General features: G+C 44.5%; 1 protein-coding gene across 3 annotated transcripts in view; it reads left to right on the forward strand.

Annotated features, from left to right (window-relative positions):
• FLNB (filamin B) overlaps positions 1-23027 on the forward strand; it is a 136929-nt gene that overhangs the window by 42441 nt on the left and 71461 nt on the right. For all 3 annotated transcript variants that reach the window (XM_037798961.1, XM_037798964.1, XM_037798973.1), the window contains exons 2-4: positions 15451-15699; positions 17180-17277; positions 19136-19283. In XM_037798961.1, the coding sequence (XP_037654889.1) occupies positions 15451-15699; positions 17180-17277; positions 19136-19283 (495 nt within the window). The remainder of the gene's footprint in view (positions 1-15450; positions 15700-17179; positions 17278-19135; positions 19284-23027) is intronic.

Raw genomic sequence — 23027 nt, forward strand, 5'->3', positions numbered from 1 at the left:
GGAAGTTTAGAGTTAAGTGGCACTTGAGTGGAGGCTCTGGAGGTTTCCCCTGTTAACAATAATTTGATATTCCAGTTGCCCACATCAGAATGACTGACTTAGCTGCGGTCCAAATTGCCGGGTTCCATCTCTGTGTCTTCCCCACTTGGCAGTAAGTTGTCTGCAGATGAGGATTTTGACATTAGAAGGAGGCTGGTGTTGGCCTGAATTCCTTTAAATCATTGCCTCTGTTTAAGAATTACAGTTTGCACTGGGACAATAAGATGTTTCTTGATGTGGTTTTTAAGTGAGTTGGTTATCGCCAGAATTACATAAACACAATAGTTAAGGGGTGTGCAGAAGTTCTCTGCAAAATTTGTTGATTCCCATTTAGCAAGGTTCTAGTTTCTTAATCACTGCCACAGAAACAGTTTTGGAGTAGAGAAAACCTCAGTTTCTTGCTTGCTGTCTTCCTTTTATTTCTCTTGCCTGTCTCCCTCATCCCCACAGTTATATTGCAGTTATATAAAATGCAATCTCCCAGTCTATGGGAGTGTTCAAGATAAGTGTTTGTAGAGGATCTGAAAGGCAATCTAAAGTAAAGTTCCCTTGTCCAGTAAAGTTGACAAATGCTCTTTGGGATTCTAGCGCTCTCGGAGATTGCCAATGTATGTTTGCCTATTAAAGGCTCTGAAAAATTTTGCAGCAGTTTAAAAACTGTTCCGTTCGGCGTGTCTCCAGTTTATTTGCCCATAGAAAACCAGCTAACTCTAGAGCAGTCTTTTCTGGGATGCGGTACTTAAGATATTAGGTGTGACACAATTTTAACAGTTATGTATTTTCACAAGTATTAGAAAAATGCAACTAGTGTGTCCAAACTGTGATTTTACAGATATAATTGCTTAGGCTGAGGAAAAAAGAAAAAGCAAATTGATTTGAGGAAAATCAAATGGTCCAGTGGTAAGAGTAGAGGGCCAGGGTTGTGAGTAAGGTCTGAGGGATGCTGCTTAAATGCCACTCGGAAGCAAGTTCAGGCAGAGCTGCGCTGAGACACTAGAGTTAGTGTTCTTGCTGAGCTGTGAAGCAGCTTCTGACTCCAGCCCGGGACTCTTTAGATGAAGAATTGGCAATAAAGGGATCTGGCCCTGGACTGCGACTCTTCAGTAACAGCGGCAGCTGGTGGTTGGTTGATACCTTGGATAGTTATCATGTGTTGTTACCGCGTGTCTCAGGAATGTTAGAATGTGTTCCTTTTTTAGCAGCAAAGCTGACTTGCTGTGTACTTGGCCCATTTATGTTACTGCCACGGTTGTTTATTATGGCACAGAATTCAAGAGGTACAGCGATAAATCTCTTTTAGGAAGATGATGTATAAGTTCTCAGCATTCTTTTCCTCCTCGGCTTTTGAGGTCCATGTATGGGCCTCTTCCCTTGCATCCCCGTCCTGGGTCCTGGTCTCCAAAGAGGAGTGGCCAACAGTCAATACAGATTCTGGAGTCCTGTGGCCTGGGTTCAAGTCCCAGCAGCACCTCTTATGAGTTACGTGACTTTGGGCTTACGTTATCTGTTAGTCTTTTTTAAATCTGGAGAATGGGGCTGACAATGTGTTCTAGTTTGCTAATGCTGCTGAATGCAAAACACCAGAAATGGATTGGCTTTTATAAAGGGGGTTTATTTGGTTACACAGTTACAGTCTTAAGGCCATAAAGTGTCCAAGGTAACACATCAACAATCCGGTACCTTCACTGGAGGATGGCCAACAGTGTCCAGAAAATCTCTGTTAGCTGGGAAGGCATGTGGCTGGTGTCTGCTCCAGAGTTCTGGTTTCAAAATGGCTTTCTCCCAGGACATTCCTCTCTAGGCTTCAGCTTCTCTCCAAAATGTCACTCTCAGTTGCTCTTGGTGTGTTTGTCCTCTCTTAGCTTCTCCAGAGCAAAAGTCTGTTTTCAAAGCCTGTCTCCAAAATGTCTCAGAAACTGCAGCTCCTCTCTCAGTTCCAGTGCGTTCTTGAGAGTGCCCCTCTTGGCTGTAGCAAGCTGGCTCCTTCTGTCTGAGCTTATATACTGCTCCAGTAATCAGGCCCATGCTGAATGGGTGGGGCCACACCTCCATGGAAATTATCTCATCACAGTTATCACCTACAGTTGGGTGGGTCACAACTCCATGGAGACACTTAAAGGATTCCAGTCTAATCAGCACTAAAATATCTGCCCCACAAGATTGCATCAAAGAATATGGCTTTTTCTGGGGGACGTAATACATTCAAACCGGCACACAGTGTTACCTTATAAGGCAGCTGTGCGAGTTTAGTGGGGTGATCGTATTGGACCAGGCTGCCCGTTTTACATATACCTGAGAGATTGGGCCACTCACTGCAACATGGGGAGAGCATGTTTGGGGTGCCAGGGAAGGGAGGTACCAGTGATCAGGAAGGCAGGTGGCTGATTTTTTTGTTAGCTTGAAAATCATACCCAAAGGCAACCAGATAACTCCATCTTCTGGCATTATAATCTTCCACATCTCCCACTCCTCTGTGGAGCTGTTTGGAAATGGCAAAGAACATCTCAAAGGCCTTGTCCAGGATGGGTGTGTCTGGCTGAGGAAAGGGAAGGCATTTGGATGACCGGTGTGTGAAAGCTGAACAAAGGAGAAAGGAGATCACCAGAAAGATACCTGGTAGCTCCCCCGGCCCCACATGTATTCATGTGTTAACAGTAATATCGCTTATATGCACTGTAAGAAGATACAAGGCCAGCTCTCTCCCTCTCTTCCCAGCCCCACCGTAGCCCTTGCTCTCCTCTCCAGAAGCAGCTGCACTGTTGACGGTTTCATGTCTCTTCCAGAGATACTCTGTGCATCCATAAGCCCAATTACGTAATTCCCCCAGCCACATCTCTATTCAAATGCAAACCTACTGTACACATTACTTTCATCATTTGATAAAACCTATTGATTTTCCCGCATCAGTGCCTAAGGATCCCAACAAGTAATTTTCTTAAAATGAATAGTTCCTTAACATGTACACATCTATTTCTTCTGGGGGGCAATGTATCTCAAAATTTATTGTAAAAGTAATACATGTAGTTAAGATTTAAAAAATTCAAGCAACAGTGAGGTATGTAACCAAAAAAAGTGAAACCCACCTTCCACCATCTCCCCTCAGTCCTCTTCCCAGAGAGAGCCGGCGAGGATAGTTTACTGTATGCGCTTCCAGATCGCTGTCCAGATGTGGTTGCTCTTTATAATATATATTTCTGCAAATCGACCTGCTCCCTTTATATATCCTGGATGCCTACCCCTATTGGAATAAACAAATCTTTCTCATTTTTTTCACAGCAGCCGGTTATAATTTTGCATGAATATGCTTTAAAGTTTATTTAACCATTTACTCATGGGGAGCCAGTTCAGTTATTTTCAGTTTTTTCCCTGTTTTATTGTTGTAATGAACTGCTGTAATGTTTAAAGATCACCGTAGTATCAAAAGTTGTCCTTCCTAACCCTCTCACCATCAACCTCCTACCACCACCATTAGAAAAAGAAATAAAATTAGGGAACTTTTTTGAATACTTTGTGTTCTGAATTGAATTTATTAACCTTGCATTTAATTTTCTGCCCTGGTGGTGGCCTGGCCCCTGCAGACTGCTCAGGAATCCGGTGTAGGAGATGGGGGTGGCCTGCAGATTTGAGCAAACTGCCAGTTCATTGAGCAGCTCACGCAGCAGAGAACATCTTGATTCTATCAGCATTAATCCCAGCTCCCTCCTGGGCCTAGCTCTTGTGGTTGTTAGCACATGGAATGCTTGTCTGTGGTGGCAGACTGGGTTCCGGGGCATCCGGCCCTGCACAGCCTTGAACCAGAATTGATTGGCATTGAATCTTTTTCACAATGCTGACAATGTACGGCTAGTCCCCAAACATGCATGTGCTTATGTTAGTAAGAGTAGTAATATTAGTTGTTATTACTGCTAGTATTATGGAACCCTCACCAGGCGTTACGCTACCCGTTTCACTACCTTACCGCACAACAGCTCGAGGAGATGAGTCCAGCTATTACTCTCATTTTATAGATGCGAAAACTGAGGCCGGGAAAGTGACTTACCTGCAGTCACCCGGCTGGGAAGCAGCTGCACTTGGGAGGTGAACCAGGCTTTCTGACCCCTAACCAGGGCTTCTGCCCAGATCACTGAGTAGGTTAGTGTCAGTTACACCCAGTACTTGGGCGAGTGAGCCACCCTTTGTGGGCTTTGCTGGTGAGGAATTCCTTCCGCCAGGAGGCAGCGGGTATCTCTGGGTTGAACCTTTGCAGGGAGTCAGGGAACGCTGTTGTAATTGAGTGGGATGTGCGTTCAGGGACCTCTTCATGTAATTGTGGGTTGAAAGGTTGTATCACCTGGGCAGACAAATTCAACCTCCGACTGTGCTAAAGACCTCGTACCGGGAGGAAAAGTGTCAATATAGGTAAAGCAGAGAAAGTACCTGTGTGATCTGCCTTTTGAGAATTTCCTTTCCCCCAACTACATCCTCTTTGTGTTGGAAATGGTGAGAGCCAGCAGTTATAAATTATTTGGAATTTCCCTCAGTTTGGTTCCTATTCAAGACTTTAAACTTGGAATTTTTTTTCTTTTATGACCTCACAGTCTTTGGGCAGGCTGCCATTTCTATAACAGGCTCATATGGATTGTAAGATTGAGTTACGGGGGGGAAATGCAAACTGATTTCTCCCATTTCAAGCCAAGGAAGCCACCTTGATCTGATTTTGTAACGAGGCTCGACTTCTACAAGTTTACAGTTGAAGAATGAATACTTGTCCTAGTCATGATTTTTTTTTAAACTTTCACTCCTAATTAAATTCAAGGATGACCCAAAACAAAACAAAAACTCAGGAAACATAGCCTAACATGGGAGACAAAAAGCAAAATGTATTTTTATTTTCCTTTTTTCCCTTAAAAAGGCTTCAAAGCCTTGCCCTCTGGAGATGCCAGTTTTTCATTATAACAGTGTTGTCATCTCTTTGAGAGGTATTTTAAAGCCAATTTAACTTGTTTCCTTACTTAAAAGTAAAATTTGTGTTCAACACAGAGCCTGGTGCTCAATAGGCGCTTAGGAAATATTAGTTGGATATGAGAACAATGAATAGAACAAATTGAGCTTTTAGGTATGTAATGATTCAATTTCTGTTTTCCAGGGAAAACCCAAGTTAGGTTTGTGTAAATAAGGGCAGAGCTGCATCTTCTCCAATTCCCCCAGCTCGGTGGGTCACATGCCGTGCAGTAGGGGATGCACAGCGGCCCCCTTGCAGACAGGGACAGGCCATCATCATTCTAGAATCACCCATCCCTGGGGTATAGCAGAGGCTGAGTAAGTCACGGTGGAGCCAAGGGTGCTAGACTCCAGCTCTTACTCCTCGCCTGCTCTTCCCAGCCCTATGCTATCACTTGCTTTGCTTTTCTCCTCAAGCACTGGCGTTTAGGGACTGTGAGAACGACTGGAGCAGGTGAAAGGTCAGAGGCACTACTACTTGGGGGTCAAAAAAGCCTGGTTCACCTCCCAAATGCAGCTACTTCCTGGCCATGTGACTGAGAGTGGGTCCCTTCCCTGGGCTCAGTTTCCTTACCTGTAAAATGGGAGTAATTACTGGACTCCTCTCATCGAGCTGTGGTGAGATAATGTTTATTCAGAGCAGCGGTGAGGTGAGAGGTTGGGATATGGCAAGAAGAACAACCGGGTTTAAGTCTAGGCTCTGCCACTCTGTCGCTTTTGCCAAGTGGCTTCCCCTCTGTGGGTCTCTGTCTTCTCATCTGTAAAATGGGATTAACCATAAAAGCCATGTTTATCAGGTTGTGGTGGGGGTCAGGTGAGGCAATGCATGTTGTATGGGGTTGGCACAGAGGAGAAATCTGGAGGATTTCTTGGCTGCTGTTGGTATAAGGTGATGAGGCTGCCAGGAGTCTTTCCCAGCAGGGCCCCTCCGCCCCTCTCCCCTTTCCCTGAGACCTGTCCCGGGGGGCTGTGGGCAGCCTCAGGGTGGCCCTGGACCGGCTGGCGGGAGAGGGAGCTGCATTTCAAGTGAGGTGGCCTCCCCACAGGACAGACTCTTGGCTGAACTGGAGTCAAAGGTTACAAGGATGTCTGTGCACAGCCAGGGTTTGTTATTTCAGCTGGAGATGCTCTCAGGGTCCTGTGCTGGGAGCTGGGAGCGAGAGGATGGACGCCACCACGCCGAGGCCTGCCGGCTCCCACTGGGGTTCAGCGCACACCTCCCAGGGCCTGGACTCTTGGCTCCCCGCCCTTGATCTCGTGCTCAGGAGTCTTTGGGGACCTTGTCCAGCCGGTCACCCAGTAGTCTGACAACAGCATGAGTTTGTGCAGAGACCTGCAGCTTTGGGGTCAGAAACCTAGTTTAGAATGTGTTGCTGTGAACATTTTAGAGAATCTTTCCTTTTTTTCCTTTCTGTTCTAACTTTTCAAGGATTTCTAATAATAGTAAGTGGGAGGATGGTCACTATGTTCTGGGCCCGGTAGTGTAGCTATCTCATTTAATCCAGTGTTGCTTTGTTGTTGGCTATGAAGTCATTCTCAAAGTGATAGAAACTTTTCAAAAGCGTCATTGAAAAGAAACCCACTGGGCGATGGAAATGAAGCTATTAGATAAAGTGATACCTCTTAAACAGAAAATAAGATGTTTGGGATAAATCATGGAGCAGTACACTGTCATAGGATCTATGATCTGAAATTATACTGAACACTGTACTGAAATAAAAGTAAGGTATTTGTAAAATGATTTGTTCCAACCATTCCAGGCAAAAATTGTCCAAGTGAGAGGGATCAGAAGGAACAGTTGGCAATGTAGGAAATCTGAAGTCTGAGTTTATGCATAAGGAATGCGTTACCAGCCGATCATAGAAATCAGAGATTTGGGGATGTTTACTAAATTTCATTGTAGAGAAATCCTGGCCATCATTTTCCCATGCCATGCCCAGGGCAGGCTTTGCTAATCTGCTTAGAAAGCTTCCTTGCTGAGCCTCTACTCCCTGTGCCTTGGCAGACATAGATAATTTTAGCGGTCTTTCTGCTGAATCCAGGTGTGGCCCCAGAATCCGTCTGAACACAGTGAAAAAGTTTTCGTCTCATGTGCCAGCACCATCTGCCTTCCCTGGTCTTATTATTATATCATCTCTTTAAAAATTGCTAACATAAAAAAGGCTATCCAATTGAACTCTTTGATTCTGAACCTTGCCATATTGATGTGTGAAAATTGGTAGGTAACTCAAACAGCTCCTTTGTGATACTTGAATAATTCTTAAGAAGGAAGAATTGGAAATCCAGCTGACCCCAATGTCCCCATCTTCCTGTATTTTATTGTGGTCCCTATTTTATCTTACTGATTGAAATAGGCCTGTGTCAGTGTAACTTCAGATCTTCTAAGGTCCCGAACATCCTCGTTATAGTTAAATTGCTGTAACAGTAAAGAGATAAATGTATATATTTAAAATTGTAAAAATGAGTTTTTCTGCCTCCAGTTTGGTGGGGCACCCTATTCTGGGGCCCAGGCTCCTTTCATCTCCTTGCTGTGGCCTCTCCTGGGGCAGCAGGTCAAGGCTAGGAGACCACGGTGCCCGGGCTTGGCTGGCAGTAGGGGAAGGAGTGTGTGGAGGAGGCACCCGTGACCTCGAGTCCCAGAGTGGCCACATACTGCCTTCTGCTCACCGTCCATTGCTGAGACAGACAGTGCCACCCAACTGCCAGGGAGGCTGGGAAGTGCTACCCAGCCGAAGCCATGTGCCCAGAAGAAAGGGAGAAAAGATTTTAGTGGCCAGGGAGTGGCCTTTGCCACAGACGTTCTTCGGGCACTGGAGGCATGAGTCATCTGGTGATGTCTGGGCCTGTGGCCCACACATTTCCCTGTTGTGGGTTCGAGCTCAGGAGAGAAGCCGACCTGGCCCCCTTCGTTCTGCCCAGGGACATCTGGAGCACCTGGAAGCTCCCCACTGATGTAAACACAGACCTTCACAATGTGAGGGGTCGGGAAAAGAGCCAAAGCACACAGTCCATCATCTGCCCGAAATGTGGCCCGGTCCTGGGCAGCCGTCCATAAAAGGTTCTCCTCCTGATGGCCCCAGGGGCGGGTGGCATTCAGACCGGGTTTTGACTGAGGAACTGAGCGCGGTGGTTGTTCTGGTTTGCTAGAGCTGCCGTTATGCAAAATACCAGAAATGGATTGGCTTTTATAAAGGGAAGTTATTAGGTTACAAATTTATACTTCTGAGGCCATAAAAGTGTCCAAACTAAGACATCAGCAAGAGGATACCTTCACTGAAGAAAGGCCAATGGCTTCCGGAACACCTCTGTCAGCTGGGAAGGCACGTGGCTGGCACCTGCTGGTCCTTTGCTCCCAGGTTGTGTTTCAAAATGGTTTTCTCCAAAATGTCTCTGTGCTTCTGTCTTAGCTCCTCTCTCTTAGCTCTTCTGCATCCTTTTTTTCTTTCTCTCAGGATGTTTCTGTCTAAGCATCTGGGGGTCCTCTCTTAGCTTCTCCAGGGCAACCTCTGGCTTCATCTCTTAGCTTAGCATCTCCAAATGTCCTTCTGTCCTCATTTCCAAGCATCTATAAGCATCAGCAGGCATCTGTGTTAGCTCTTGAGTTCTCTGAAGTAATCCAGTGAACCAGTCAAGACCCATCCTAAATGAGCAGGGTTCATACCTCCATGGAAATAATTTAATCAGAGGTTCCACCCTAATCAATGGTCTGCCCCCACAAGATTGCATTAAAGAATATGGCTTTTCTGGGTTACATAATATATCCAAGCCAGCACAGTGGTAAACTTCCTCCTTTTAGTTGGGGACACCCTCTTTGGATTCAGCCATGGTCTGTTCAGGCTTGGAAGGAAGGCAGGTTGGGGAGAGATGTCACCGCCGGCCTGGGATGTCACTGAGCACTGGGCCCTGCGCCTCCTGGGGTCTCGGTCCTGCTGCTTGGCATCTGGGCCCAGGTAATCTGATCTCTGCTGTGTGGGGTCACCTTGGGGCAGCCCTTCACAGGATGCTGCTGCTGTCAGCTACCCGAGTCATCAGGGCTGATAAGAAACCCCAATGTGAACGTGCATGTCACCACCTTCAACTGCTAAGCTTTCACTTTTTCCTCCTGCCTTTGTCTGTTTTGTTTGAAAATTTGATATAAGCATGCTGAAGTCAGTGGTGGTGAGAAAAATAGTAACAATAATCCTAGCAATGGATGAGAACTGGCTGGTTCCTGGGGTCTGTGCTGAGTGCTGGACATGTGTTATCTCTTTTAGTCTCCCCAGCAGTCCTATGCTCGTGTTCTAGGTAGTCCCTACTTACCGGTGAAGAAACTGAGGTGCAGAAGTATTGGATCACTTGGCCAGGGTCCTAATGGCTAGCAGGTGGTGGAACTGAGACCACCATCTCCAGATCCTGCACACTTAGCAAGCTCTTCCCAGCCTGCCTCTGCACCAGAAGCCGTTCCACCTGCTGGGGCTTCAGAGAAGGCCACGGTCTGGAGCAGTTTAGAATTCTGTCTGAAGAGGCTGTGTGTGTGTGTGTGTGTGTGTGTGTGTGTGTGTGTGTGTGTGTGTGTGTGTGTGCCACATACAACACTGCCTCTCACAGTCATGGAGACAGGAGGGTAGGGGGGCAGCCTGTCCCCCAAATGGCCACGTGTGCTGGGCTGTGGGGACAGCAGGGAGCAAAACCCACCTGGTTCCTGACTTTCTGGAAATGGCACTTTGAGCCGAGAGGCGGAAGGGACTCAGAAGATTGTTTCAGTACAGTTGTAAGAGAGAATCATTTGTCACTGAGAGGGCATTTAACAGGGGATCTGTCCTAAGTTTGCAAAGTTGGATGTAGAAGACAGTTCCAGGCAAAGTGGGAAAGTCAAGAAAGGGTCAGACTCAGGGCTCATGTGGGCTGCTCTTCATACCAGATTCTGTCTCAGGAAGGTCTGATAACAAATTATCAGTAGTATCTGGGTGATTCTTGGTTCCTCTCTGGGGATCTCAGGCCATGTTGGTCTCCTGCACTGCTCAGCTCTGAGGGTCCTCATTGCACAGGCCTTGTGTGCCTACGTTCCTTGCAGTGTTGTGGGTCAGCCTCCCCTTGGAACAGGGGAGCAGGGACCTCTGGATGCTGTGGTTAGTCCCTCCTAATAAATTGCTTGGCTCAGAGAAGTGATACATTTAACATTTCATCTGCTTGGTAATTCACAAGGCGTTTTCTTCCCTTTCATTTCCTGCTTGCATGCAGCATTTGGATTATAGTTTCTAGGTTTCTGGTTCTTGGGAGGAGTGTTTGGCATATAGCACATGCTCAAATGTTAGGTGAATGAGTGAGGGAGGGGAGGGAGGTAGCATTTATTAAGCATCTTCTGTATGCCAGGCACTGCGTTCGATTCTTTGGCAGATGAAAAAAAATAAGGCTGCAAGGGGAGTTGGCTTGTTCAAAGTCATATATGTAGTGGAGCTCTCTGGTTCCAGAGCCTGTACTCGTCACTGCTCTGCAGTACTGCCTCTCACAGGGAAACAGAGGTGGGAGGGCAGGGAGCAGAGTGTGTGCTGCTTGCTCCCCAGATGGCCAAGTCACAGTGCGGGTATGGCCTTGGTGACTTGTCCCCAAACACACCAGTAGTAGGTCTTCAGAAACCCCTACCTCTCCTGATTCCTGCAGAATCTCTTGTTTGCTGTCTCTGACCCAGCAGCCACTGTAGTGTGGCCAAAGGGTGACCGCCTTACCCAGGAGGGCAAAAATTCAGAACGATGTCCCCCAGGCATCTCCTCCTAGCCACCACCCCTGCCACCTGGTTAATCGATAACAGCCGGGAGAGAAGGTGCCTGGATTGATTTCCAGAACTCCCCGGATGCACACAGATAATTGCATGAACCTGGTCCCTCCTGATGTGAGTAGACAGACGTGGAAGATCACCACCCCCCTGCCATCTGGGAAACATCTCTGCAAAGGAGAGATGCTTCCAAAATATAGCCAGCTTCGGAGGATTGCCTAAAAATAGCTGGTTTACACCCACATACATGCAACCCTTCCAGAATGCTTCTTAATCAGGGTTCAAGAACTGATGTACTGAAATGACATAAACATATCCCATCTTAGAATTTGCGGTAGCTCAGATTGACTTTCTAGCTATTCAAAAGCCACCACCCTAACGTATAAGCAACACTGGATAACTTTAAGTAGTTTAAGAAAGTATGTGAGGTTTGAGGGTCACTGTGTCCAGGACCAGTTCCATGAGAGCTGCAATGTCTGGATTCGGGGAGGAGAAACCCATGGCCAGGTTCCAGCCCACTGCAATCTAGGCAGATCTGGGTGGTTGGTCAGGCATGGCAGGTGTTGGCTTATTTTCTTCCTGAAGGAGGCAACTCTTAACATCATGGAATCCTACCGGAGCGGCTTCTGGCTCATCTGGCCTTTTCGTCCTTTATTACTTTTGCTCCGTGTTTACACTTGGCATAAACATAGTGGAGTGTGGTCAAGTCCGAAAGCTCTGTAATCTGCTGTGATAATCAGACGTTGTGCGGCACTGTGTAGCATTTCATTTTCAGGGTGTGGGAGAGTCTCCTGTTTCTTGTCACTGGGAACTGGGGAGGCCTGTTGGGCTATTCGCCATCTTTTTATTGTTCCAAGAGTTCATGTTAGCATTTGAACCTCCACCTGTCAAAATCACTTTTGGAATGAGGACTGTTCTCCTTCCCGCTTCTTAGAACAGCGGAACGAAGCCATCATTTATTCCGATAAGATCTTAATGGGGGCTTTCCCATTTGGACACCCACCTTCAGTTCATTGGAAACAGAAATTCTGGGCATTGTGTTTTTTTTAAATTTGGCTCAGACTGTAGCTGGGTCATATTTCCCCCCAGATTGTTTTTTGAGAAAGACTCATGTCTCACACCTTTAGACCAACATGTGTAAGTTGGGTAAAAATAGAACCAACCAGTTTCGTGTTTTGATTTATGAACTAAATCTGCAAGTTTGCTTTTGAAGAGCATTTAACATATAACTCAGAACAGTTTCAGCTTTGTGGACTGATGCCCATGTCTGGATGAGATTTCTTAGCTATTCAAATCCTACACGATGCAAGAGATATATGCCACCACCATTACCCTACTAATGATAAGCATACACACAGTTTAGTCTTCCACCCCCTTTGAAGACCGTTCTTCTCCCTTTAGTTTGAATAAAGGAAACCAGGGAATTTTCCTTGGAGAAATTGTTTGACCTGGAATTTCTCATGATGGGTAGGTAGTAACTCTAATCAGCAGCACGTCCAAAACATCCTCATAACAGGACATCAAATTGAAAAGTTTCAGTCAAAGTTAAAGACTGCCACCAGGAAAATGTACAGGCCAGTGGGTTGAATTCCTTAATGTCTGAGTTCTGTGCAGGGTCTGGTGTGTTATGCAGACTACTGCTGCTTTACTGACCTCAGGAACTTAAAAGCAGGATTGGCTTCATGGCCGTGCAACCTGTGCGGTAGCAGAGGGCTCTGTTCTCAGACGGGCTCCGTTGTGTGGTTTAATGCTCTGCTGTCACCATCTTGAAACTCTTAATGCTTTTTCAACAAGGAGCCTTACATCTTTATTTTTTTACTGGGTCTCAAAAGTTAACAGTCCGGTTTAAAAGTTATTATTTGTACAATTCATTACATAGAAAATCCCTGGGCACCTTAACTTTGAGCGAGGTTTGCTAAAATTTAGTTTGTCTTACCAGCCACTTGATGATCATCTTTGTTTTGTCCGGTTTCAGATGATTGAGTTTTATTATGACTGAATCTATAACTGTGAAGTTATCTCTGATTTCTGTTGGGTTGGGTGTGGGCTTTTAAAGAGGGTCTTTGTTGCAAGAGGATGTAACAGTGATCAGGTTAATTAAAAAAAAAAGAGCCCGCCCTTTCAGTTTTGAGTGTCTTGCCACCTACTCCTTATCAGCAAGCGAGTGTGTCTTTCATGTGTTTGCAGTTGGGTTTCATTAAGTGCCATCTGGCATGTGCTTAACCAAAATTGTGGTGGCTCTGTGGGTGGGTGGGACAGGGTGGTGGGAACTCCAAGATGAAGAGGGCTCAGTTACTCCCCAACAGGAGCTCGTAGTCCTGGAGTAGGGTTGGGAGGTGGAGGAGGGAGAGGACCCTGGCACATTTGCACGAATGCTGGTGGCAGTGACGCTCCACCAACCATTTTAAACCTGGCTCTTGAGTGATGAGCTCCACAAGGCGGTAGGGCAAAGAGTCTTCCAAACAAGGGGAATAAAGAACATGTGGAAAGGCCCAAGGGGTTCAGAGTAAGATGAGGTCCAGGAACAAAGAGTCATTGAGTCTGGTATGTGGAGTATGGGGTTAGGGATGATAAGGTGAACATTAGTATGGTTCTGAAGTTTCTGCATATTTAAGGAGTTTCACAGTGAGCAGTGGGAACTATTGGTGAATTTGGAAGCACAGAGATACCTGACTAGAAAGTTGGTTCTGGGGTTATATGAACAGTGGATTCAATGACATGGCTGTCAGGGACTCTGCATATTTATGGGGAGGGTGTAGAAAAGGATTTGCCAAGAGATTTGGGTAGGTGGAGAATGACACATTGTAGGAACTATACCAGGGGTTTGAAAGAGTTGTCCAAGAGGGTTCTGACATTTTCGGCTTGGGGTCCTGCTAGAATGGGGGTAGCTATGGAGGATGTCTGGTCGTGGTGGAGGGGGTGGTATAGAGAAACTGAGAGAAAGATCCTGAAGATAATGTTTGAATTTTAATAGTATAGTTGGAGGTTGGCAAGAGGACAAATTGCTGCAGGGAAGCCAAGGGAAGTGGATAGTGGAAACCAGTGGCAGCAAGTTTCCCAGAAGGGGAATAGTTGGTGGTATGGTGTGTTCCTGAAGCAGGGGGAGGATGAGAAGGGGCCATGGCTTTGGCCAGTCACTTGCCCAGTTGGATTGGCCTGACTCTAATGGCTTCCTCTTATGGGGGGCTGACTTGTCATTGTGGCAAAGATGAACATGATTGACAATACCCAGTGCTGGTGAGATTGGAAACGAAGCTGGCCTCTCAAACCTGTAGATGGAGTGTGAACAGAAACAGCTTTTTATAGGGAAAAGGTGTCTGGGACATAATGATTACTGAAAAGAAAAATTTCAAGATCAATTGTATAGTATCATAAAAATTCAGAGCAGCAAACACACATACATATGCACACACACACACACACACACACACACACACACAATGTGGTTAGACTTTACCACAATTGACAGGTGGTTATCTCAGGGATGCAGCCACCTCTTTTACTGTCTATATTTCTGAAATGGTTTCTTTAGATTTTTTTTTATTAAGGTAGAATTCATTTAAGATGCAATTAACCATTTTAAAGTGTGCAACTTGACATTTAGCACATTCACAATGTTGTCTCTGTCTAGTTCCCAAACATTTCATCACCCCAAAAGAAAACCCTTTACCCATTAAGCAGTCACTTCCCATTCTGTTTTCTCTCCAGCAGCCCCTGGCAACCACTAATCTGCTTTCTGTCATGGATTTGTCTATTCTGAGTGGTCATATAAATGGGATCATATAGTATGTGACCTTTTATGTCTGTCTTCTTTTACTTAGCATGTTTGCAAGGTTCATCCATGTTGTAGCATGTTATCAGTACTCCATTCCTTTTTATGGCTGAATAATATTCCATTGTATCCATTTATCCATTGGTGGACAGTTGGATTGTTTCTACCTTTGTCTGTTGTGAGTAGTGCTGCTGTGAACATGTGTGTACATGTACTTGTTCATTTTTAATTATCCAGGATATTTACTGAGGAGTGGAATTGCTGGGTCCTGTGGCAATTCTATGTTTAACTTTTTGTTTTCCATAATGGCTGCAAGGTTTTTTTACTTTCCTACAGGGGTTGCCGTTTCTCCATAGCCTTACAAATACTCCAACACTTAATTATTTATTTTTTATTACAGCTATTGTAGTGTGAAATTTGATCTCATTGTGGTTTTGATAGGCATTTCCCTAACAGCTAATGATGTTGAGCACCTTTTCATGTGCTCATTGGCCATGTGTATGCATGTGTATGTCTTCTTTGGAAAACTGTTCAAGTCCTTTGCCCATTTTTTTAATTGGGTTGTCTTTTTTTTTTTTAATTGAGTCTTTAAATTTCAAGCCCTTTTTGTTATGGAAAAATTTACACAAAACATACACAAAAGTAGAGACAGTAGTACAGTGCCTCCCTCATGTACCTGTGACTGTGTTATTAAAATTAACAACATTTTACCAATCTTATTTCATCTATTCTCATCCAAGTATTTTGAAGCAAATTCCAGACATTACTTCCTTTCACTCTCAAATATCTCTTTACGGTTTTCTAATGAATGAGAATTTCATTAATTAATTTTTTTTTTTTTTACAAAGAGCTTGATTCACACTTGTATAACCCAAAGGAATGACCAAGCCTCTCCCTCTCTGCCCAGACAGCAAAGCCATCGTAGATGGGAACCTGAAGCTCATTTTGGGCTTGGTGTGGACACTGATCCTCCACTACTCCATCTCCATGCCTGTGTGGGAGGATGAAGGGGACGATGATGCCAAGAAGCAGACACCAAAGCAGCGGCTGCTGGGATGGATCCAGAACAAGATCCCCTACCTGCCCATCACCAACTTTAATCAGAACTGGCAGGATGGCAAAGCCCTGGGAGCCCTGGTAGATAGCTGTGCTCCAGGTAAGTGTCAATGGCTATCTAAACCATCTCTTTGGGATTGGGATGTATGCTGTTATTGGGCCTTAAGCCTCCATGTCAGTGAGAAAGCCAGTTTTGTTGTTGATTTGGTGTTTTTCTCCTGGTTTTAGCCCATTGCATTGTAAGGCTGTTAATGGAACTAGAAATGGCTCTGTTTACCCTTCCAGTGGCAGGTCTGCAGGTGTATCCATAGACCTGTTTGTGCATCACATTCAGTTATTTATCCAAATTCCCAGTGTATCTGCTTAGAGCAGCTTCCAAACTCCCAAGTCCTGCTTCTTCCCGTAGTTGGTACTTAGCTTCCTACTGGCTTTGGCAGGAACATGTGGCCCTGTTAGGGGGCTTGGCATGAAAATCTAAAAACTTCCACTGAGTGGAAAGTACCCATTTTTATTAACCACTGGTTTGACTATATATGGTTTTCTCCGCCCTCTCCTTTTCACATTGCTGTGAAATAGTGCTTGGTCATGATCCATTTGGAGCCTTTTCCACCCTTGGTGGGCTCTTCTTTTCCAAGTGGTTGAGTGCATTCTAAGGTAGTAATTATCTTCACTGGAGGGTTCAGATTGATGGGTAGAGTTTGCTGGTACAGTCTCAATAGAAAAATCAGAGCCTGTGTTTAGAGGAACCCCTCCAAAATTGTTTTTAATAAAAAATCTACTCCAATAATTATGTTTTCCATTTACTGAGTGCTATGTATGCATTAGGCACATTAGTATTTTACAAGGAAGAATTAATGTTTTACAAGGAAGGTTCTCAGCATGTTCAAAGCAGAACTAGCTAGCATCGATTGGTTAGGGACGGAGGACTGAATCTGGGCTTTTTCTTTCTTAAATGAGCCTATAAGCTGGTGTCATTCAGCCGTAACTCAAAGCCCATCATTAGTTCGTTTCTCAAGGCCCTCTTCCTTGCTTTCATCCAAAGATGCATTTTAGGATAGCTCTTCCCAGTCTAACCCTGGAGATTTTTTTCCCCAGCCCTACACTTCTTATGTGTGCCAACGCTTTTGAGATGATCCTAAGTTCTTGCCTTTAAGCAAGTAGATATTTGAATCATACAGGCTGCTGGTCTGGTCTTTTTTAGATATATCCAGATATGATTAAAAAAAGTCTTTCCTGCCAAAAGACATGAGGCTCAAATGGTTTTATAGGCATTAATCATTGCTCCATGTATTTTTTACCAAACCTTTAAGGAATGGATAATCCTTATCTTAATCATAGCAGCCTGCAGAAGTCTCAAGTTAATACAGAATAGTTACTACCCTGGCACACTCATGTCTGTGATATTTTTGCCCTTATAGTACATAATTCACTATGATTTTTGGAAGAAACCATTTTGTGACTTAAGAGTCCAAGTGAATTAGTTCTGCTTATATTGCTTCAAGCTTTAGTTTAGGCACATGGCTTCCTTTAATTTTTTCAGCCAACTAATGCTAAAAGCATCTTCTGTGTTGTGTTAACAGGTCTATGCCCAGACTGGGAATCCTGGGATCCACGAAAGCCTGTGGATAATGCACGAGAAGCCATGCAGCAGGCAGATGACTGGCTGGGTGTTCCACAGGTATCCATTCACATGAGCCCTGTCCCACATCGTTGCTTTCACCCACTACTTGTTCCGGCATTCTATGGATGCCTTTCTGGATCACGCAGGCAGTTTGTCCTTCCTGGCACTCAGCCATCAAGGAATGTTACTGAAGCATTGCCTGTGACATTCTCCCATCTTCCTCAGTTTACCTCCTAAAAATAGGTTCTCATTAACTTAGATGCTTGCAAATTATTAAAAAATCTTTATGCCACTCTTCTTTGCTATGTGCTAGAAAACTTTATAGTATTTCTGGTCCAGATATCTTTGAACCCCAGAGTACAAATATGGACCTTAAAAAAGGAAGTTGAGCCATAAGAAATTGCCAGTATCTGGCCATTGTTGACCTATAAAGAAAAAAAATCCAATATCTCAAGAGAAAGTCCTAGGACTTAGAACTTTAGAAAAAAATTTAAACCAGGGTAATTGACATTTAATGGAAATTGTGGTGGAATTTGCATTGCCCACAAAGCTATTAAGGGAATGCAGCATGAGGACTTGGAAATTGGGTAAATCTTGGAGCCCATCTACAGTAGCCACATTTCTTAATTGGGGTCCAGTCTCTCAAGCAGGGAGGAAAACCAGTGTTTCCTTCTAAAAATTCCCTTCATAATTAGGCACTCTCGTGTTCAAAGCATTGGTCAAGAGAAGTTGTGGGTAGCCAGTGCCACGGGATGGATGACCTCACTTTAGGCTCCATTAAGGTCTAAGTTGATGTTCAGATCCGAGTTGAGTGTATTGCCTGCGTTTCTCTGGTTCGGTTTTGGAATCACGTCTCTGCTATAGCGTGCATTTCTTGGCTCTTCCACCTTCCAGCAGTGGTGTGGTATGTTTTTATCTCCTCTTAAACCTAAAATCATCTGCTTTTGATGTTCATGTGATGTCAGTACTGTCAAAGGGGCTGTTTGGAAGAAATGCCAAATCAACACACATCCCCCTTTTTGGGAATATATTGAAGGTGGCAGTTCAAACCCAAGTAGCTATTTTGTTTCTGAAGGCTAATCATCAGAATGTTTTATGGTGTTTTACCCTGGGGTGAGGGAAGCTGGACACATCTGTTGTTCATCTGCATTTGGTTTTTCTGGCTCATGAGGCAGAGCCTTCTGTTTGTCTGGGGAGGTATGGCTTACTCCTTGGCATCATTTGTTGGGGGCAGTGAGGACTTTATGAATTGGGTCGAGGGTGGAAGTGAGGCTCTGCTGGCTTCAGGAAGGCCAGCACCCCCTGTCCAACCTGGGTCTGATCTCACTCCTCAGCTGAATGTCAGGAAAAATTCACCCCCTTCCCTTTTTAAATGACTTCTAACGTGTTGAGACTGCATATTTAATATGTCACTGTATTGTCTCTGTCTTTATTTTTATTTTTTATTAGTAGCTGAGTTAATAAAGATACAGACAGTAGATACTGACCAGAGGAAAAGGCCAGCTTATCCATGTGCTCTTTTGTAATATAATCATAATCCTGTGTGTACTTTTTTCTCCTTCCTTGTGACTTGATATATCGTGTCCCTTTGGAAAGTTTAACCTGGGGAGTGAGCGGACTTTTTCTGTTGCGGAGGGGATCACGAACCTCTTGAAATTCCATGCAAATCTGGTGCATAAGCATTTTTCTGGAGAGGGTTTCCTGCTTCCATAAGATTCCCAGAGGGGATGAGAATACCCTTTAAAGGGTAAAAAACACTGACTTTGTCGCATAGAATTAATGTAGTTTCAGTTTATTGAGAAGCTGCCTCAATTTCTTAATATTTGCAGTGCTTGGTTTAAGAGACTTTTGCAAAAGTTCCAGTAGTTGAAAAGTGATGTGTTCTGGACGTTCACCCAACATGTTATTCTTCTAGGTCATCACTCCTGAAGAAATTATTCACCCAGATGTGGATGAGCACTCGGTGATGACTTACCTATCCCAGTTTCCCAAAGCCAAGCTCAAGCCAGGGGCTCCTCTTAAACCCAAACTCAACCCGAAGAAAGCCAGGGCCTATGGCCGAGGTAAGAGCTGGTCATGTTGCATTTGAGGCTTGTCCTCTGGAGTTGGAGATTACTGTGTAGCTTCAGGCAAAATGTTTTCAGAATCAAGAATGAATAGGCTTAATCCTTAAAGATACTCCAGGCCTTCTTTTTCAGACATTTTTGACTTATAGGTCTGTTTGTTTATGACCATCTTTTTCTGCCTCATGACTCTAAGGCTTTAAGAAATGCTGCTGCTTTCACATGGTGGAGAATGTTGTTCCTTGCTCTGTGATTTTAGTGTAGTGACCCTGGGATGAAGAGAGGACTCTTGCTTGCATTTATCAGGTGGGGAATCAGAGTCCTGGTCCACCAGGGGGTCTCGTCCCAGGTCACCACAATCAGTGATGGGGGCAGGGCAGCCGCCAGGGTCATCTGTCCGCTGATTCATTTCTCCTTCCGTTATGCTAAAGCAGCCTCACGATTTCCAGATTGGGTGGGAGCTATTGTCAACCCCTGGCAGACACTTCCTTGCTAAGACATCCTGTTGATGACCTGAGTAGCTGCAGGACAGCATTCTGCTCAGGCTCTGTTTGGTGTTCTGGTTGGCACATTTGCTTTTTAAGGAGAACAGTTGGTTGCCTGTCAACATGGTGGTGTGGTTTTGGGTAAAGATTAGCACAGCAAGATTCAACTTACTCCTTTTTCTATGAGGGAGAGCATTCTATTGGGATAACATTTATGCATACACAATATCCGTATATCCTCCCCTGGAATTAATGATTGTTCATATTTAACTTGCTAGCTTTCTCTCACCTTGCATGTGCGTGCATACACGCCAAGTGGTTAAATTATTTGAAAATAAATGAGATAGTGACAATGACAGTCACAATTGTGACATAGTGACAGTATACTTCTAAATACATCAGCAAGCCTCTTCTAAGAATTTGAAATCCTCTTACATAACCCCACCATTCAATATCAAACAAGAAAATTAACAGTAATTTCATGTCATCTAGTACTCAGTTTATATTCATATTAACCTATTGTCTTTTTTTAAAAAAAAACAAAAAACAAAAAACCAAGATCTGATTAAGGTACTGTGCTGGTTTGAATGTATTATGTCCCCCAGAAAAAGCCATATTCTTAGATGCAATCTTGTGGGGCAGACATTTAGTGGGGATTAAGTTGGAACGTTTGGGTTAGGTTGTTTGCATGGAAATGTGCCCCACTCAACTGTAAGTGATAACTGATGAGATATTTCCATGGAGGCGTGGCCCCACCCATTCATGGTGGGCCTTGATCAGTGGAGCCATATAATGAGCTGACAAACAGAAGGAACTCAGTGCAGCTGAGAGTGACATTTTGAAGAGGAGCTACAGCCAAGAGGGACACTTTGAAGAATGCACAGGAACTGAGAGAGGAGCTGCAAATGATAGGACAGTTTGAAGGCAGCCATTGAAAGTAGACTTTTGCTCCGGAGAAGCTAAGAGAGGACAAACGCCCCAAGAGCAACTGAGAGTGACATTTTTGAGAAACTGCAGCCTTGAGAGGAACGTCCTGGGAGAAAGCCGTTTTGAAACCAGAACTTTGGAGTAGACGCCAGCCACGTGCCTTCCCAGCTAACAGAGGTTTTCCGGACACCATTGGCCATCCTCCAGTGAAGGTACCCGATTGCTGATGTGTTACCTTGGACATTATATGGCCTTAAGACTGTAACTTTGTAACCAAATAAACCCCCTTTATAAAAGCCAATCCATCTGTGGTGTTTTGCATTCTGGCAGCATTAGCAATCTAGAACAGGTACCATACTACATTGTTTATTTCTCTTTAGACAGTTTCAATCTAGAATAACTTTCCCCCAACTTTGTGAACAGACCAGGGTACTTGTCTTGTACAATATCCCATTGTTTTAGTTTCCTGGGCTGCTCGAGCAAATACCATGCAATGAGTTGATGTAAACAATGGGAATTTATTAGCTCACAGTTTTGAGGCTTTGAGAAAGTCCAAATCAAGGTGACCATGGAGGCGATGTTTTCTTCCTGAAGACTGGGGTTCTGGGGTTGGCTGCCAGCAATCCTTAGTCATTGGTTCCTTTGTCACATGGCAATGCGCTTGGTGGCCTCTGGCCTCTCTTGGCTTCTCTGTTCTCTTCCAGGTTCAGCTTCTTGCTTCCCATGGCTTGCTTTCTATCTGCCTGGATTTCATTCCACTTTTAAAGGCCTCCAGTAATATGATTAAGAACCATCCTGATTGAAATGAACCTCATCAAAAAGTCCTACCTACATTGGGTTCACACTCACAGGAATGGATTCAGTTTAAGAACATGTTTTTCTGGGGTACATATTGCTCCAAACCGCTACACCCATATGCTCACTCCCTTTTTTTTTTTAATCTTCATTTTATTGAGATATATTCACATACCACGCAGTCATACAAAACACATCATACATTCAGTTGTTCACAGTACCATTACATAGTTGTACATTCATCACCTAAATCAATCCCTGACACCTTCATTAGCACACACCCAAAAATAACAAGAATAATAATTAAAGTGAAAAAGAGCAATTGAAGTAAAAAAGAACTCTGGGTACCTTTGTCTGTTTGTTTGCTCACTCCCTTTTAATAGAGCATTTTCCTACTTGACATCAGCTTCGTCCTAAGGCTACACCACCAGGGCAGTGGTGCTGACCACATGCTATTCTCAACCTAAATAACCAGGTCCTTTGTGTCTGTGTTTGTAGCATGATTTAGACCCATAAAGAGCCTGATAGTTCTGAAACAAACCTGCTGGCTGTTCAAGGTCCTGCTTGGCAATGAGATGGTGTGTGTGCAATTGTTTGTATTATAGAGAGACTACAGACTATTTGAATCCCTACCCCCATTTGCAGTCACTCCAAGGTGGGTGTGTCTGTGCTTGCTTTAAAAGCGCTTTCTCTAAGCCACGACCCAAGGTGGTGGCTGGATTAAGGACCCTCTGATTTGAAAGGTTATGTTCTTTTGGGGTGAAAAAGTGGCAGACAGCCAAATAAGTTCCTTGTCAACAAAACTGGTCAAGTGGATTAAATCTAATCAAGATATAAGTGCTTGTTTATAATAACCTTATCACTAGATGTCCAGTTATCCATTGTTAATGTGAGTTGGTTTCCTTTCACGGTGCTGTTTTCTAAGAAAACGACCACTTGCTACAGTTCAGGAATGTGGCTGCTCGTTGCTATTTCCTTCTCTGCCTCTTTTTAAGTGTTACACACTTGGAGAGGAAACACATGGTAGGAAGTAGGAAGACAAAACGGTCATGGGAGGCAGCAGTTCCACAGCGTGAAGCCACATGAGCGGGCCTTGAGATAGGGTCCTTGTCCCGTGGTGATATGGAAGACAGGGTCAGTTTTGCTGTCTCTCCTATGTGGCCGCAGTACTTCATTTTTGTCAGCTGAACCAAGGAATAGAGAATATTTTTCTTCTAGTTTCTAAAAGGGTTGAGAAGTTTATTTTATTTTCTGTTTAGGCTGTTGAATAAATTCCAGGTGCCAGCTGATTAGCACTGCAGATCTACTCACTGCCCTGACTTGCTCAGCTCCAGGGAGTCCAAAGGAGAGAGGGCTGGGGTGGGGCAAGCCTGTAGCCACAAACAGATCATTGTAGTGGTCTCACCTGCAGAGCTAGATGCCCATGACCCAAGCAGAAACCCTTTCTAGAACCTTCGTTCCGGATGAAGCCTTTTCTGCTGAGCAAGCCCGCGAACACCCTGTTTGGGAGGAGGGGGGTGGGCAGCCTTTGTTCTGA

The sequence above is a fragment of the Choloepus didactylus genome, chromosome 1, assembly GCF_015220235.1.
Source record: "Choloepus didactylus isolate mChoDid1 chromosome 1, mChoDid1.pri, whole genome shotgun sequence".
Classification (NCBI taxonomy): domain Eukaryota; kingdom Metazoa; phylum Chordata; class Mammalia; order Pilosa; family Megalonychidae; genus Choloepus; species Choloepus didactylus.